This window comes from Eleutherodactylus coqui, chromosome 1, assembly GCF_035609145.1.
Source record: "Eleutherodactylus coqui strain aEleCoq1 chromosome 1, aEleCoq1.hap1, whole genome shotgun sequence".
NCBI classification, from domain to species: domain Eukaryota; kingdom Metazoa; phylum Chordata; class Amphibia; order Anura; family Eleutherodactylidae; genus Eleutherodactylus; species Eleutherodactylus coqui.
This window is the reverse complement of record NC_089837.1, coordinates 32,478,145-32,495,846: the sequence shown is the minus strand read 5'-3', so window position 1 is coordinate 32,495,846 and position 17,702 is coordinate 32,478,145. Positions and strand designations below refer to the sequence as shown.

General features: G+C 42.9%; 1 protein-coding gene across 1 annotated transcript in view; it reads left to right on the top strand.

The window, feature by feature from the left end:
- The window catches only part of SCARA5 (scavenger receptor class A member 5), a 290,718-nt gene that overhangs the window by 177,999 nt on the left and 95,017 nt on the right, over positions 1-17,702 (top strand). The window contains exon 6 of the mRNA XM_066594696.1: positions 5,544-5,642. Coding sequence (XP_066450793.1) covers positions 5,544-5,642 — 99 coding nt within the window. The remainder of the gene's footprint in view (positions 1-5,543; positions 5,643-17,702) is intronic.

Below are 17,702 nucleotides of genomic sequence, written 5' to 3'. Positions count from 1 at the left end.
TTCCCTCCATCTTGACTAAAGCTCCAGTTCCAGCATCAGAAAAAGAAAGTATAATGCTGCCCCCACCATCTTCACTGCGGGTATGAGGGTCTTCTGGTGATGGCAGTGTTGGCTTTACACCAAACACACCTTTTGGAATTATGGGCAAAAAGTTCCACCTAGGTCTCATAAGACCACAACCCATTCTCCCACATACTTTTGGCAGACTTGATGTATGTTTTGCCAAAACATAGCCGGGCTTGGATGTTTTCCTCTGTTAGAAAAGTCTTCCGTCTTACCCCTCTCCCCCACAACCCAGACATATGAAGAAGACGAGAGATGGTTGTCATATGCACTACACAACCAGTACTTGCTAGAAACTCCTGGAACTCCTCTAATCTTTCTGTTGGCCTCTTGGCAGCCTCCCGAACCAACTTTCTTCAGATCTTTTCAGCAATTTTGAGGGACGTCCAGTTCTTGGTAATGTTACTGTTGTATCAAATTTAACCCACTTCATGCTGATCGTCTTCACTGTGTTCCATGGTATATGTAATGTCTTGGAAATATTTTGGTCCTCTTCTCCAGACTGACACCTTCCAACAATCAGACCCATTTGATGTTCTGTAAGATCTTTACTGACCAACTAAGAAAATGTCAGGAAAATCTTCCTAGAAGAACCAAACTTTATATGGGGGGAAATCAGAATCCCTATAAATAATGGAAGCGGAGTGCTGACTACTAGTTATCATGAGTTTATGTGATTGGCTAGTTCTGAACACAACCACACCCCCAAGTATAAGGGGGTGTTCACACTTATGGAACTACATTATTTTAGTTTTATTATTTAAACGTATCCATCCTAAAAGATTTCAGGATGTTTTTGAGAGGAATTGTACAAATAACGGGTCACATGGAAGGGAAAAAAAATCTAAAAAGGTTCATATTTGTTGGATTTTTTTCATATGACAAAACATGGCAATTTAACAGGTCTGTGTAGTTTTTTCTATGGGTATGACAGAACCGGGTTCGTTGGGCTCTCTACCCTCCCAAGCTATCATTTATTGACACATTTCCTGTTAGTATGGGACAAAAAAAAAAATAATGTTTCTGACCACCCAGGGCCAAGCTGAAAGAAAAGCTGTAAGGAAGTGATAGAAGGGTTGGTCAACACAAATTGGGACAATTCCAAAAATGATTTCAGTTGTTCTCACTCTTATATTTGGACACACTCAGGACATTGGGTTAGTATGTGTTCTCTAATACATTGGTGCATGTTAGACCAGCACATGCCTGAGAAGAGATAGATCCAAAATGATTCCCAATGGCATTTAGTCGATGTCACAGTTCGTTTAGCTCATGATTTGTGGACACAGATGACGTACCATCAGTGATATGTTTTACACTCCTTCCACTCATAACTGCAGCCTCACTGCTCATTGTATCTGTCAATAACCCTTGGATTTGGCACATATTTTATTGCTGCTGAATGCCAACATTTCACATAATCTGAAATCTCTGCATAATCTGCACTTTGTGTAAAATTACAGCAACCAACAGCTACTAAAATGCTTCCAGATGTACCCAGGAAAATTCACATCAATCTTACTGTTCTCCGTAATTTAGACAGCTTTCATCCTGCAAGTAATCCACAGTAATGAGAGGGAAATTATCAGTGACCCCAACAACTCTTACTCTATAGTTCATATAACATACAGTAACTAAAATAATACTACTCCCTATAGAAAACTATAATATACTATTATAATATACTGTACCTTTGCTATTCCTTCTATGTACTGGAATACAATTCTTATAATAGTGCCAACAATGTACAAGAATATAACTACTATAATACTGCCCCCTATGTACAAGAATATACCTACTATAATACTGCTCCCTATGTACAAGAATATAACTACTATAATACTGCTCCTATGTACAAGAATATAACTACTATAATACTGCCCCCTATGTACAAGAATATACCTACTATAATACTGCTCCCTATGTACAAGAATATAGCTACTATAATACTGCCCCCTATGTACAAGAATATAACTACTATAATACTGCTCCTATGTACAAGAATATAACTACTATAATACTGCCCCCTATGTACAAGAATATACCTACTATAATACTGCTCCCTATGTACAAGAATATAGCTACTATAATACTGCCCCCTATGTACAAGAATATAACTACTATAATACTGCCCGCTATGTACAAGAATATAACTACTATAATACTGCTCCTATGTACAAGAATATAACTACTATTATACTGCCCCCTGTGTACAAGAATATAACTACTATAATACTGCCCTCTATGTACAAGAATATAACTACTATAATACTGACCCCTATGTACAAGAATATAACTACTATAATACTGCTCCTATGTACAAGAATATAACTACTATAATACTGCCCCCTATGTACAAGAATATAACTACTATAATACTGCCCCCTATGTACAAGAATATAACTACTATAATACTGCCCCCTGTGTACAAGAATATAACTACTATAATACTGCCCCCTATGTACAAGAATATAACTACTATAATACTGCTCCTATGTACTAGAATATAACTACTATTATACTGCTCCCTATATATCATACAAGAATATAACTACTATAATACTGCCCCCTATGTACAAGAATATATCTACTATAATACTGCTCACTATATATCATACAAGAATATAACTACTATAATACTGCCTCCTATGTGCAAGAATATAACAACTATAATACTGCCCGCTATGTACAAGAATATAACTACTATAATACTGCCCCCTATGTACAAGAATATAACAACTATAATACTGCTCCTATGTACAAGAATATAGCTACTATAATACTGCCCCCTATGTGCAAGAATATAACAACTATAATACTGCCCGCTATGTACAAGAATATAACTACTATAATACTGCCCCCTATGTACAAGAATATAACTAATATAATACTGCTCCTATGTACAAGAATATAACTACTATAATACTGCTCCTATGTACAAGAATATAACTACTATAATACTGCCCCTATGTACAAGAATATAACTACTATAATACTGCCCCCTATGTACAAGAATATAACTACTATAATACTGCCTGCTATGTACATGAATATGACTACTATAATACTGCCCCCTATGTACAAGAATATAACTACTCTAATACTGCCCCCTATGTACAAGAATATAACTACTATAATACTGCCCTCTATGTACAAGAATATAACTACTATAATACAGCCCCTATGTACAAGAATATAACTACTATAATACTGCCTCCTGTGTACAAGAATATAACTACTATAATACTGCCTCCTATGTACAAGAATATAACTACTATAATACTGCCCCTATGTACAAGAATATAACTACTATAATACTGCTCCCTATGTACAAAAATATAACTACTATAATACTGCCTCCTATGTACAAGAATATAACTACTATAATACTGCCCCCTATGTACAAGAATATAACTACTATAATACTGCCCCCTATGTACAAGAATATAACTACTATAATACTGCCTCCTATGTACAAGAATATAACTACTATAATACTGCCTCCTATGTACAAGAATATAACTACTATAATACTGCCCTCTATGTACAAGAATATAACTACTATAATACTGCCCCTATGTACAAGAATATAACTACTATAATACTGCCTCCTATGTACAAGAATATAACTACTATAATACTGCCTCCTATGTACAAGAATATAACTACTATAATACTGCCTCCTATGTACAAGAATATAACTACTATAATACTGCCCTCTATGTACAAGAATATAACTACTATAATACTGCCTCCTATGTACAAGAATATAACTACTATAATACTGCCCCTATGTACAAGAATATAACTACTATAATACTGCCTCCTATGTACAAGAATATAACTACTATAATACTGCCCCCTATATATAAGAATATAACTACTATAATGCTGCTCCCTATGTACAAGAATACAACTGCTATAATACTGCCCCCTATGTACAAGAATATAACTACTATAATACTGCCCCTATGTACAAGAATATAACTACTATAATACTACCCCCTATGCACAAGACTATAACTACTATAATACTGCCCCCTATGTACACGAATATAACTACTATAATACTGCCCCCTATGTACAAGACTATAACTACTATAATAGTGCTCCCTATGTACAAGAATATAACTGCTATAATGCTGCTCCCTATGTACAAGAATATAACTACTATAATACTGCCTCCTATGTACAAGAATATAACTGCTATAATACTGCCTCCTATGTACAAGAATATAACTACTATAATACTGCCCCTATGTATTAAGGTGAAGTTTCAAATCTGATTACACTGTAGTTGCTCTTTCACTAAGCTTTATTCTAGCTTTTTGTCATGGTTTTGAAGAGTCACATTTTCTCAGTAGTATTGCTGGCCTTAGGTTAGATGGCACTCTGTATGAAATTAGTTTTGTCTCCTTTAAGGTAATAGTGCCCTCTTTGTGCTTCTGTGATCTAATAGTGCCCCCTTTGTGCCCTCACGATATATTAGTTTCCCCCTTTGAGTCTCTCTTAGAATTTTGTGTTTCATTCGTTCCTCCATAATGTATTTGTACCCTCGTTGTCCTCCAGTATTCACTCCACAATGCAAACTTTAGGTTAACTTTAATATGCTCACTTCCACCATATGACATTGTTTTCTAGCGCTCCTGGCATACTCCTCCTCCCAGCCCTGCCTCCTCCCTCTCTGATGCTCCGAGGCGCTGGACAGAAGGAGACAGACTTATTCGGAAGGAGGATAATTCATGAAGCTCCTTAAGACACTGTCACAAAAAGGAAGATCATCTGTCAGCACAGCCTTAGAGGGGACAATCACCTCAGTCTAAATCCACCGGTGCCCCCTCTGATAAGCTGGCAGCCTGCACCCTGTGCGGCCACACTGGGCACACAAAGCTAAGGCTGGTCATGCTCAGGACTTTCGACCAGCTGTTCCCTACATTCCCGTCTTCTCTATCCTTGGCTGCACCGTCTACATGCAGTAGACACCTGTTTCTTGGAGCCGAGTCCACCTCATAATCCCTCGCTGCCTTTATAATCACAGATTGAATCCAGAGCATTATGTTCTGTCCTGTTCTGCCAATACACAAATCCTATCAAACACTTGTTGTTTCTCCCCAGCTTGTTTATTCAACACATTGTAAATACGTCGGCAGCTGCCGCCATCACAACCGCCCCAGGACATGGAGGAAGCATTCCCGCTGCTTGTTTCGTTGAGCTTTGAGAATTCCTTCTTCTCGTCTTCGGCGATACCATCTTTGCGGTTGTGTGGATGGCACAGCATATAATAGGTTTCCTGGCACAACTGGCGTGTCCTCCATTTGCAACGAATTGTAATAATATCCCTATTGAAGGAACATTTCCTGTATGAGCTGTAAGGATTAGGGGAGACAACATTTTGGAACACATTTATGGTTTACATAATGTAAGTGGTTGTCAGAGTGCTTATTTTGGATCTAATCAGACCTTTCTCTTATTTTTTACAGGCTTTCCGGGTGAAAGAGGTCTTACTGGGTTGCCTGGTGAGAAAGGAGATCAGGGAGATATCGGGAATCCTGGTAGTGTGGGCTTACGTGGGCTTAAAGGTACATTATATTCATTTCCTTCCTCTTATGTCTTGCATGAAATTGATTTGAGAGTAGGTGACGTGACCTGATTCACTTCCTGCCTCCAGAAACGGTGACCTGAGATGGTCCTTAAGCATTGACGCTTGGAAAGTCCAAGGTGTACAATATTGATTCTAAAATCATGTAAATTGCCTACTAATTTTGTGAGAACCTTCTCTGGTTAACGGTGTGATGTGCTGAGAAAGGCCAAATCTGAGTAAGGGGCCCACAAGTTGCAGGGAACACTGGTGAGTAAAAGCTTGCTCTGGGTCCTCCAGTGTTTGGGAAGTGGTAGCATCAACCATCACCACTATGGCTATGGGACCCCTATGTTCATTCCAGCAGAAGAGGCTTCTATTTCCTCCTTGCTTGAACCTCCTATGGTACGGCCTAGGGCTTATGTACCATAGAGGAGACCATCTGGCTGCTATGGAATGCATGGAGAGAGGGGCCAGCAATGTTCAGTCCTACTCTGTGTACTACTAGGTGACTGGAACCAGTGCAGGACTCCCGTCCTCAGAGGAACTGAATTGCTCAAAAACAAGGGAGTCAGGAATTGTCTTTAGTGTCATGGAAAGGCATTGACAGAGTTATTGTCACCCTTTGGTATCACACTTGAATATAGCTTCCCATTTCTCCTGATCATCTCTGAGATGTTTCTACACCTTGATTGGAGCCACCTGTGGGAAATTTAGTTGATTAGACATAATTAAAAAAAAAAAAAAACACCCCATGTCTATACAAGGTCCCACAGCTAACAATGCATATCAGAGCCAAAACTAAGACATAAGGAAGAAAGTACTGTCTGTAGAGCTCAGAGACAATGAAAGCCTGACCTAGAGCGCATTGGACCTCAAACTGGGCAAAAGTGTCACCTTCCAGCAAGACAATAACCCTAAGCACACAGCCAGGACAACAATGGAGGGGCTTCAGGACAACTCTGTGAATGTCCTTGAGTGGTCCAGCAGAGTCCTGACTTTAACACAATCGGATATCTCTGGAGAGACCTGAGAATGGCTTCCATAGATGGCCCCCATCCAACCTGACAGCCTGATAGGATCTCCAGATAAGAATGGCTGAAACCCCCAAAATCGAGGTGTAGAAACCTTGTGGCATCATACCCCAAAAGACTGGAGTCTGGAATCCCTGCCAAAGGGGCTTCAATAAAATACTGAGCACAGGGTGTGAGTACTTATGTCAGTGCAGAATGGTAGTTTTTTATTTACAAAGATTCCTAAGATTCTGTTGTCACTTTGTCATTATGGGGTATTCAGTGCAGAATGATGGGGAGAACTTGAACTTTTTGTCTTAGTTTGCACAAGGCAATAACATAACAAGATGTTAAAAAAGTGACAGGGTCTGAAGACTTTCCGAATGCATTGTACATCCCACTGATGAGATCTATAGGCATTTACGATCTTGGATCTTTTTGATGTTTTTGAATCTTCTGCTTCCTTACATTAGGCTCATGGGAAGCTTTTTCCTTCTTAAATCCTTAAGACAATAACTTCTTGCAGTAAACGTTCTGATGTAGTAAAATATCTGGGGTGCTTGAAATAGTCAGATGATGACACGACGGGATGAGAAGCCGGAGGGTCTGAGAATGTTCCTGGACAATAGTGTAGACAAATGCAATTAATACCAATGTTCCTGAGAAAACAGAAAAGAAAGGTTGGCGTTTCTGGCTCCGACCTTCTGGCTTTCTCTCCGGGATCGTCTTCTATAACTGAGAGCACGCACAATAAGCTCTGCCTTTCCGTTACATAAGGACTTGTGTCTGAGGAAGATTAATGCTAATAGGGCGGCGGACATTAGTGATACAATGACCTGTATGGACTGTATGCAACCACACTCCAAGAAGTGTGCCAAGACTAAGACCTTCTGTGCCAAGGAGAAGTGCCTGCCCAGACTGAAATACAATTACCTGCATGCAAATGTCTTCTGGGTCTGAGGTTGAAACGTTTAATTGGCCTATGAAGAACTATTTATAAGATCAGTCAGTAGATGAATGAAGTGAGTGCAGCTCTGGCATATGGTGTAGACTCATGATCAGTACAGGATAAGTAAAGTATGTACACAGTGACTCCACCAGCAGAATAGTGAGTGCAGCTCTGGAGTATAATACAGGATGTAACTCAGGATCAGTACAGGATAAGTAATGTATGTACACAGTGACTCCACCAGCAGAATAGTGAGTGCAGCTCTGGAGTATAATACAGGATGTAACTCAGGATCAGTACAGGATAAGTAATGTATGTACACAGTGACTCCACCAGCAGAATAGTGAGTGCAGCTCTGGAGTATAATACAGGATGTAACTCAGGATCAGTACAGGATAAGTAATGTATGTACACAGTGACTCCACCAGCAGAATAGTGAGTGCAGCTCTGGAGTATAATACAGGGTGTAACTCAGGAGCAGTACAGGATAAGTAATGTATGTACACAGTGACTCCACCAGCAGAATAGTGAGTGCAGCTCTGGAGTATAATACAGGATGTAACTCAGGAGCAGTACAGGATAAGTAATGTATGTACACAGTGACTCCACCAGCAGAATAGTGATTGCAGCTCTGGAGTATAATACAGGATGTAACTCAGGAGCAGTACAGGATAAGTAATGGATGCATAGTTACATATTAACATAGTACGTTAGGCTAAATGAAGACAATGTCCTTCTAGTTCAGCCTGTTTTAACATCCCTCTTGTTTGTCCAGAGGAGGACATATTTGAGATCAACAACCCCGCTGGTTATTTAATGTAATATTGTTGCGCTCTAGAAAGACATCTAGTCCCTCTTAAACTCCTCTATGGATTTTGCCATCACCACATCCTCAGGCAGAGAGTTTCACAGTCTCACTGCTCTTACGGTGAAGAACCCCCTTCTGTGTTGGTGATGAACCCTGCTTTCTTCTACACATAGCGGATGCCCTCTTGTTACCCTCGCAGTCCTGGGTATAAACAGATCATGGGAGAGATCCTTGTATCGTCCCCTCATGTATTTATACATAGTTATTTGGTCGCCCCTTAGCCGTCTTTTTTCCGGGGTGAATAATCCCAGTTTTGGTGCCTCTCTGGGTTTTCCAGTCCCTTCATTCCATGTATTAGTTTAGTTGCTCTTCTTTGAACCCCCTCCAGCACTGTAACATCTTTCCTGAGCCCCGGTGACCAGAACTGTACGCAGTATTCCATGTGAGGCCTGACAAGTGCCTTATATAGTGGGAGGATAATGTTCTCATCCTTCGCCCCTATACCTCTTTTAATGCACCCCAAGACTTTATTAGCTTTTGCAGCAGCTGACTGGCATTGGTTACTCCAGTTAAATCTACACGCCACTAGTACCCCCAGGTCTTTTTCCATATAACTTTTCCCTAGCTGTACCCCATTTAGTGTATATTGGTGACAGCAGTTTCTCCTCCCCCTGTGCATAACCTTACATTTATCAACATTGAACTTCATTTGAATTTTTCTGCCCAAGCCCCCAGCTTATCTCGGTCCGTTTGTAGCCGTACATTGTCCTCTGTTACATTGATCATATTGTATAATTTCGTATCATCTGCAAATATTGATATTTTACTCTGCAGCCCCTCTATCAGGTCGTTAATAAATATATTGAACAGAATGGGGCCTAATACTAAACCCTGTGGCACGCCGCTAGCCCAATCAGAGTACGAAACATTTATTGCCACCCTCTGCTTTCTATCTCTGAGCCAATTCTTTACCCAAATACACACGTTTTCACCCAATCCAAGCTGTCTCATTTTGTATATTAGCCTATTATGTGGCACGGTGTCAAATGCTTTAGAGAAGTCCAGATATACAAGATCAATAGACTCTCCCAGGTCCAGCCTAGAGCTTACTTCATCATAAAAGCTGATCAGATTGGTCTGACATGATCGCCCCCTCATGAACCCATGCTGGTGAGGGGTTATACCATTGTTCTCCTTGAGGTATTCCAGGATGGCATCTCTCAGAAACCCCTTGAATATTTTTACAATTATTGAAGTGAGACTTACCGGCCTGTAGTTACCAGGGTCTCTTTTAGACCCCCTTTTGTATATTGCAACCACGTTGGCAATGCGACGATCCAGCAGTACAACCCCAGTCTCAATAGTGTCCATAAATATAAGAAACAGCGGTCTGGCTGTCACGTCACTTAGTTCCCTTAGAACCCTTGGGTGTATTTCCTCCGAGCCCGGTGATTTATCGATTTTGATCCTCTTTAAAGGGTTCTGCACTTCCTCCTGTGTTAGCCATGCAATGTTTAGTGGGCGGGGGTTCATTTTATTCCCCTGCATCTCATGTGGCATTCCATTTCCATGCACTAGAAAAAGCGATTTTAGCGCTTCTTCACTGCCATCTTGTTTCCTTTGGGTTCCTTTTACTTGTGGTTCTTTTATTTTTAAAGGGTATGTACTGTTCACATGAGGCAATTAGGATGTTTTCAAACTTCTCCCATTTGCCATCTGTACTCTTATTTATGAGGACATTATCCCAATTAATCTTACCGATAGTAGTTCTGAGCTGATCAAATTTTGCTGTAGTTTTTTTTTGTCGCTCTCTGATTAGGCCTCTTGTTAAATGACAGCTGGAATTTAATAGAATTTTGTGGTCACTATTACCCAAGTGTCCCTCAACCTGAACCCCCATGATTCTGTCTGGTTTATTAGTTAATAATAAGTCCAGAGTGGCCCTCCCTTTAGTTGGCTCCCGCAGAAGCTGGGTAAGGTGGTTGTCTTTAATTGTTCTCAAGAACTTATCACCCTTGTAAGATTTACAGGTTTCATCTTCCCATATTATATCCGGATAATTGAAGTCCCCCATGATAATTACTTCATTGCGGTTTGACATCTCTTCTTTTTGCCTTAATAATAGGATTTCCGTTTCTTCTTTTACTTTTGGTGGCCTTTAGAAAACCCCTATCAGGATTTTGTTTTTTTTCCCCGTGTTCATCTCTTGCCCCTATATCCTCCTGTAGCCTTGGCATTAAGTAGGATTTAACATACAGACATACCCCTCCCCCTTTCTGGAGATTCTAACCCTGTAAATTCACCGCCCAATTGCACTTATCATCAGCCATGTTTCCTTTATTTCTACTACATCTTAATTTTCCTCAGACATTCTCGCTTCAAGCTCACCCACTTCACAGATCCGACGTCTTGCATTTGTTGCCATACAATTTATATGGTTGTTGTTGTTCTTTATATTCATTTTGCTACCAATGGTACTATTAGCTATTCTGTCATGTACTCAGTGACTCCACCGGCAGAATATGAGTGCAGCTCTGGAGTATAATACAGGATGTAACCCAGGATCAGTACAGGATAAGTAATGTATGTACACAGTGACTCCACCAGCAGAATAGTGAGTGCAGCTCAGGAGTATAATACAGGATGTAACTCAGGATCAGTACAGGATAAGTATTGTATGTACACAGTGACTCCACCAGCAGAATAGTGAGTGCAGCTCTGGAGTATAATACAGGATGTAACTCAGGAGCAGTACAGGATAAGTAATGTATGTACACAGTGACTCCACCAGCAGAATAGTGAGTGCAGCTCTGGAGTATAATACAGGATGTAACTCAGGATCAGTACAGGATAAGTAATGTATGTACACAACGACTAGACCAGCAGAATAGTGAGTGCAGCTCTGGAGTATAGTCTAACAGGAAGTTGATGTATATATACGTTTCGCTTACACAGTGTATATATACATGGGTAACCAGACTTCCCACTTTGGAACTCTGTGTCCCGCCTTCTACTGGGACAACCATTTGCCCCACTTTTGGGATGTCTGGTTATCATAGTGATTACAAGCCGGGAGGACGCAGCTTCCCAGCTAGTAATCACTTTGCAGCACTTTGGCAGATGCACACACTCACGCCACACTTTCATTGTGTAAATCTGGAACCTTCCTCCTCCCTCCCCTGACCTTTCCTCTTTAGTTCCGCAAGAGGAGAGGAAAAGGGAGGTGGCGCTGCTGCCGGTGCACACACACTTCATCCCACAGCAGCGCCAAGAACAGGAGGAGCAGTGGCGCTCTGAAGACCAGGAAGAGGGTAAGTTTCATGGGTTTCATCGGTGTGTGTGTGTGAGGGGGGGGGGGGTCACTGAGGGCCACTGTGGGGGTCACTATTATTACTGGGGCTACTGTGGAAGACACTATTACTACTGAGGGCCAATGTGGAGGGGCACTATTACTACTGGTGCTACTGTGGGGGTCATATTTACTACTGAGTACCACTATGGGGGACACTATTACTACTGGGGCCACTGTGGGGGTCACTATTACTATTGCGACTACTGTGGGGGACATTATTACTACTGAGGCCACTATGCACGTGGCAGCATAAATCAAGCTGACTTAGGGTCTGTTTACACGTGATGGAAATGCTGCGAAATGTCCGCAGCAGAAATTTCCGCAGCGTTTTTGCATCCAAAAAAACTGTCAAAATCTGTACCACTGGTCCATATTTTAACTGAAAAGTAGCCGTGCACCCACAGCTGATTTCATACTATGCGGCGCTCCCCTCACCTCTTCCTTAAGCTTCCCACAGTAAGTGCTACCCGGTTTCCAGTTCCCAGCGCCACTGGTCAGGTGAGGCCACTACAGGCTGCTGGGAAACGCTGACAGTGGAAGGCCTACGGAGGAGGTGAGGGGGAGCGACGCATATTATGCAATCAGCTGTAGGTACACAACTAATTTTCTGTTGAAATATGTACCAATGGCACGGATTTTGACTGTTTTTTGCATGCAGAAATGCTACGGAATTTGCTCCCTGTCTTTTTATAAATGGCCCTGTACTTTTTATAACGATGGAGGTAAAATTATACGTTACCATAAGCCCCGCCATAAGCCCCGCCCCTGACCAGACCCCTTTGTCCCGCTTTGACCGTAGGAAAATCTGGTCACCTTAACAAATATATATTCTCTTTTGGAACACAGACCCCAGAAGCTCGGTGCTTCAAAGCACTCAATATAAATGTTTCTCCTGTCCTTCACCCTATCTGTGCTTGAAAAGGGTGCTGTCAGAACACTGAACCGTGTTGCATTGTGTTTCCCAGTATCCTGCATTAGCGTTGACATTTTCCTGAGGCGCCGTCCGACTCATTTACTTTTTTTCCTGCTGATCCAGAGATTGGTTTGCAGAATGTGACTCGTACTTCTCATATTTCATGTCCCAAGTAGCCAAATCTGATTAATATACACTATCAGTAAGTGGAGGAGCCGTCGGGGAGTTGGGACCTGAGTAGTCCCGATTTCTCTTGGATGGCGCACTATACCTCCGCCCCAACACCGCAGCAGCTTCAATGACTCGGCCCCCGCTCTGGTGGTGGAATATTTGTTTCAGTCTCAATTCTCATTGCATTGGCCACCACTGACCGCCGTCTTCTCAATGCCACCTCAGTTAATACTTGTTTTGCTCTCATATTTCGATCCGATTGCTTCTATTACATTAATATTCTATTAGGCGCGATTCTTAAAATAACTACGTGTTTATAGAAATCAGGGAGAAGGACCAGGAAATTATGCGCCAAACCACAGCGGTCCAGTGGCCAGGAATGTTAGGTCACCGAGACTGGAAGCCGCTGCAGAAGTCTCAGCCAAAGTGAAGAAGTGCTGAAGTTTTATGAGCGTGATGTAAGTGTGGGATTTCATGACCGCTGTTTACTGGCGATCTTCATGGCCACTTAGTGGTGGCATTCATCAGCTTTTCCCTTCGTTGCCCTTCGGGGCTATCTAACAGTATGGCGTAGACTCCTATTTTCACTTGCGAGTTGAGGAGCAATCGGCTGGATGGAATATAACATTCAGCCCTGAGTTTTACTTGACATCCACTTTTGACACTTGGATAATAAATTCCATGATTGCCTAGAAATGATTCTACAGCAAATGAACACTGATAACTGGGGTACAGAATAACAACACGCTGATACTTGGGGAACAGGATAATGACACACTGTCACTTGGGGGACAGGATAATGACACACGGACACTTGGGGGACAGGATAATGACACGCTGACACTTGGGGGACAGGATAATGACACGCTGACACTTGGGGGGGCAGGATAATGACACGCTGACACTTGGGGGATGGGATAATGACACGCTGACACTTGGGGGATGGGATAATGACACGCTGATACTTGGGGGACAGGATAATGATACGCTGATACTTGGGGGACAGGATAATGACATGCTGACACTAAGGGGACGGGATAATGACACACTGATATTTGGGGTACGGGATAATGACACGCTGACACTTGGGGGACAGGATAATGACACACTGACACTTGGGGACAGGATAATGACACGCTGACACTTGGGGGATGGGATAATGACACGCTGACACTTGGGGGATGGGATAATGACACGCTGACACTTGGGGGACAGGATAATGACACGCTGATACTTGGGGGATGGGATAATGACACGCTGACACTTGGGCGATGGGATAATGACACACTGACACTTGGGGGACAGGATAATGACACGCTGACACTTGGGGGACAGGATAATGACACACTGATACTTGGGGGAGGGGATAATGACACGCTGACACTTGGGGGACAGGATAATGACACGCTGATACTTGGGGGACAGGATAATGACACACTGACACTTGTGGGACAGGATAATGACACGCTGACACTTGGGGGACGTGATAATGATACGCTGACACTTGGGGGACGGGATAATGACACGCTGATACTTGGGGGATGGGATAATGACACACTGACACTTGGGGGACGAGATAATGACACGCTGACACTTGGGGGACGGGATAATGACACGCTGATACTTGGGGGATGGGATAATGCCACGCTGACACTTGGGGGACGGGATAATGACACGCTGATACTTGGGGGATGGGATAATGACACACTGACACTTGGGGGACAGGATAATGACACGCTGATACTTGGGGGATGGGATAATGACACGCTGACACTTGGGGGACAGGATAATGACACGCTGACACTTAGGGGACGGGATAATGACACGCTGATACTTGGGGGACGGGATAATGACACGCTGACACTTGGGGGACAGGATAATGACACGCTGATACTTGGGGAACAGGATAATGACACGCCGACACTTGGGGCACGGGATAATGACACGCTGACACTTGGGGGACAGGATAATGACATGCTGATACTTGGGGGACAGGATAATGACACGCTGACACTGGGGGGACAAGATAATGACACACTGACACTGGGTGCACGGGATAATGACACGCTGATACTTGGGGAAAAGGATAATGACACGCTGATAGTTGGGGGATGGGATAATGATACGCTGATACTTAGGGGACGGGATAATGACACGCTGATACCTTGGGGGACAGGATAATGGCACGCTGACACTTGGGGGACAGGATAATGACATGCTGATACTTGGGGGACAGGATAATGACATGCTGACACTTGGGGTACAGGATAATGACATGATGACACTTGGGGGACGGGATAATGACACGCTGACACTTGGGGGACAGGATAATGACATGCTGATACTTGGGGGACAGGATAATGACATGATGACACTTGGGGGACGGGATAATGACACACTGACACTTGGGGGACTGGATAATGACACGCTGATATTTGGGGGACAGGATAATGACACTCTGACACTTGTGGGACAGGATAATGACACTATGATACTTATGGGATGAGATAATGACACGCTGATACTTGGGGGACGGGAGAAGAACACTCTTGTAGGTGCTCTTGGCACGATTCCCTTATGGATTCATTTTTCCAGGTGTTTCTTTTCCATGTACTTAAAGGAAAGTTCTCTGAGATCTGCGATTTCTGGAATAATTTGCTTCTTCCAATCACAATGCTGTAAGTGGTGTTGTGTGCCAGCTCTCCATCCATGGCCCTCAGACATGTTGTTGTAGCTGGGAACATTCCCCCCCATGCCCAGTAGAACAGCAGGTCTGTGTCTTATCTTTGGTGAGGTTCCCAGCACCTCGTTGGGTTGTGATTGTGTTATTTCAGATCTCGCATTCATCTTGGTCATTTTAAAACCATTCCCCGTAACCAAGAGTCTGCAAAGTGAATTAATGAGGCCGGTATGGAAGAGGCTGGCGCTGGGCAGTGCCAAGGACAGGGGAGCACAGTGTGAGCACTGATACCTGAGAGCAAAAACAAACACCCGGGCAGATGACTGATCCTCCGAGCCTCTGGCTCTCGCCCCGCAGAACAAAAAGTCACTCACTCTCCGGCCAACTTTGTGCTCGCACAATGAGAGGATTATACGGGGATCAACGTGACGGACAATTTATTTATGTATCAACGAAAAGTATCGAGAAGAAGAAGAAGGAATCTTTTCATTTTCACATTTTTCAAGGACGACTTGGCTTTACGGTGGAGATATCTGACATGCAGAATAATAAAGCCAGGTGATCTCAGGGCAGGAGTAAGGGAGGACGACATGAGGAGGTAGGACTGCAAAACACACTAAGAGGAAATGATCACTATATATACACTGACTGGCCACTTTATTAGTGTCCCTGGCCCTTTCATGATTGGCGCTTCTAGCTCGCCGATAATCCGTTCAGAAAGCCGATGCCGGTTTTTATTTTTTACTGGTCCTATTAGAGGCCGTAAAAAAATAATTACCTGCGTTGAGAAGCTCAGGCTTGGAAGCAACCAAGCCCACCAGTGCATTTACTAACTGAGGTTCCAGTTCGGCGCTGCCTCTGTTTTCACCAAGGACCCTGATTTCCTCCCCCCTCCCCCCACGTTTGTATTCTGGGTGCCATCCACTACTCACACCGGACCGTGGACTCCCCCCCCCTGAAGTTTGCATTCCGGACACCACTCACTCACACAGGACCCTGGACTTTTACAAGTACAGGTGTCGGAGGGAGGAGTCTAGGGCTCTGTGTGAGTATAGGGGCAACATCCAGAATGCAAATGCCAAGAGGAGGATGAAGTCCGAGGTAATCTGTGAGTTTATGGCAGAAACTTAATTAAGTGAATGCACTGGTTGGTCTGGCTGCTTCCTGGCTGGGGATTATACTGTAGGGGTCACTATTACCACTGGAGCCACTGAGGGGGTCACTATTACTACTGGGGCAACGATGGGGGTTACTATTACTACTGGTGCGACTAACAGGGGGTCACTGGAGGAGACTTTATAGCTGTCTACAAATATCTGAAGGGCTGTCACTGTGCAGAAGGATCAGCCCTATTCTCATTTGTACAAGGAAAGACTAGAAGCAATGGGATGAAACTGAAAAGGAGGAGACACAAATTAGATATTAGAAAGTGAGGGGGATCAATGAGTGGAACAGGATGCCACGGGAGGTGGTGATTTCTCCTTCAGTGGAAGTCTTCAGAGGCTGGACAGACATCTGTAGTGGCCTGAAAAAGGGCACTACATAGCGCCGTTTAGCTGTGGGGATCGGTAATATAATACCTAGCCCAAGGGGTTTAATATGAGTCATTTTGCACAGGATAGAAAAAAAATGCCTAGAGACTCAGATGATACAGGTAGCCTAGCAACCAAATAGGCTGTGACTGGCTGCAGACAGACTGGTCAGGTGACAGAGGCGATAAATAGCCAGACACAACGAGCGCAGGAGAGAGAAGCCAGTGAGAAGCCGGAGAGAAAGAGAAGAAAGGGCGAAACAGGAAAAGATTCAGAGAAACAGAGAAGGAGAGTCAGCTGTGACAGCGAGTGGAGGAGAGATACGAGAGAGAGAGCTGAGATGAAGAGAGGGAGATAAAGAGATGTAAATATGAAGAGGGATGGAGAAAAGAAATTCAGAGTAAGCTCTCAGTATATAAACGTGTTAGACACAAGTATCTTCATTGTTGAAAATTGTATATCATTTGTTGCTCGCTGTGTGTTGAAGAAAATCTGAATATCTGGCTCCATGTATTATTTAACACCTGACAACAAAATGTTAGTTTTTCGTTTTAAAAAGTTAAAAAGATTTCTAACATTTTGCTCATGTATAAAAATTCACACCCTTTGGTATGTCACTTGAATTTTAACTCTGGGGACTCCC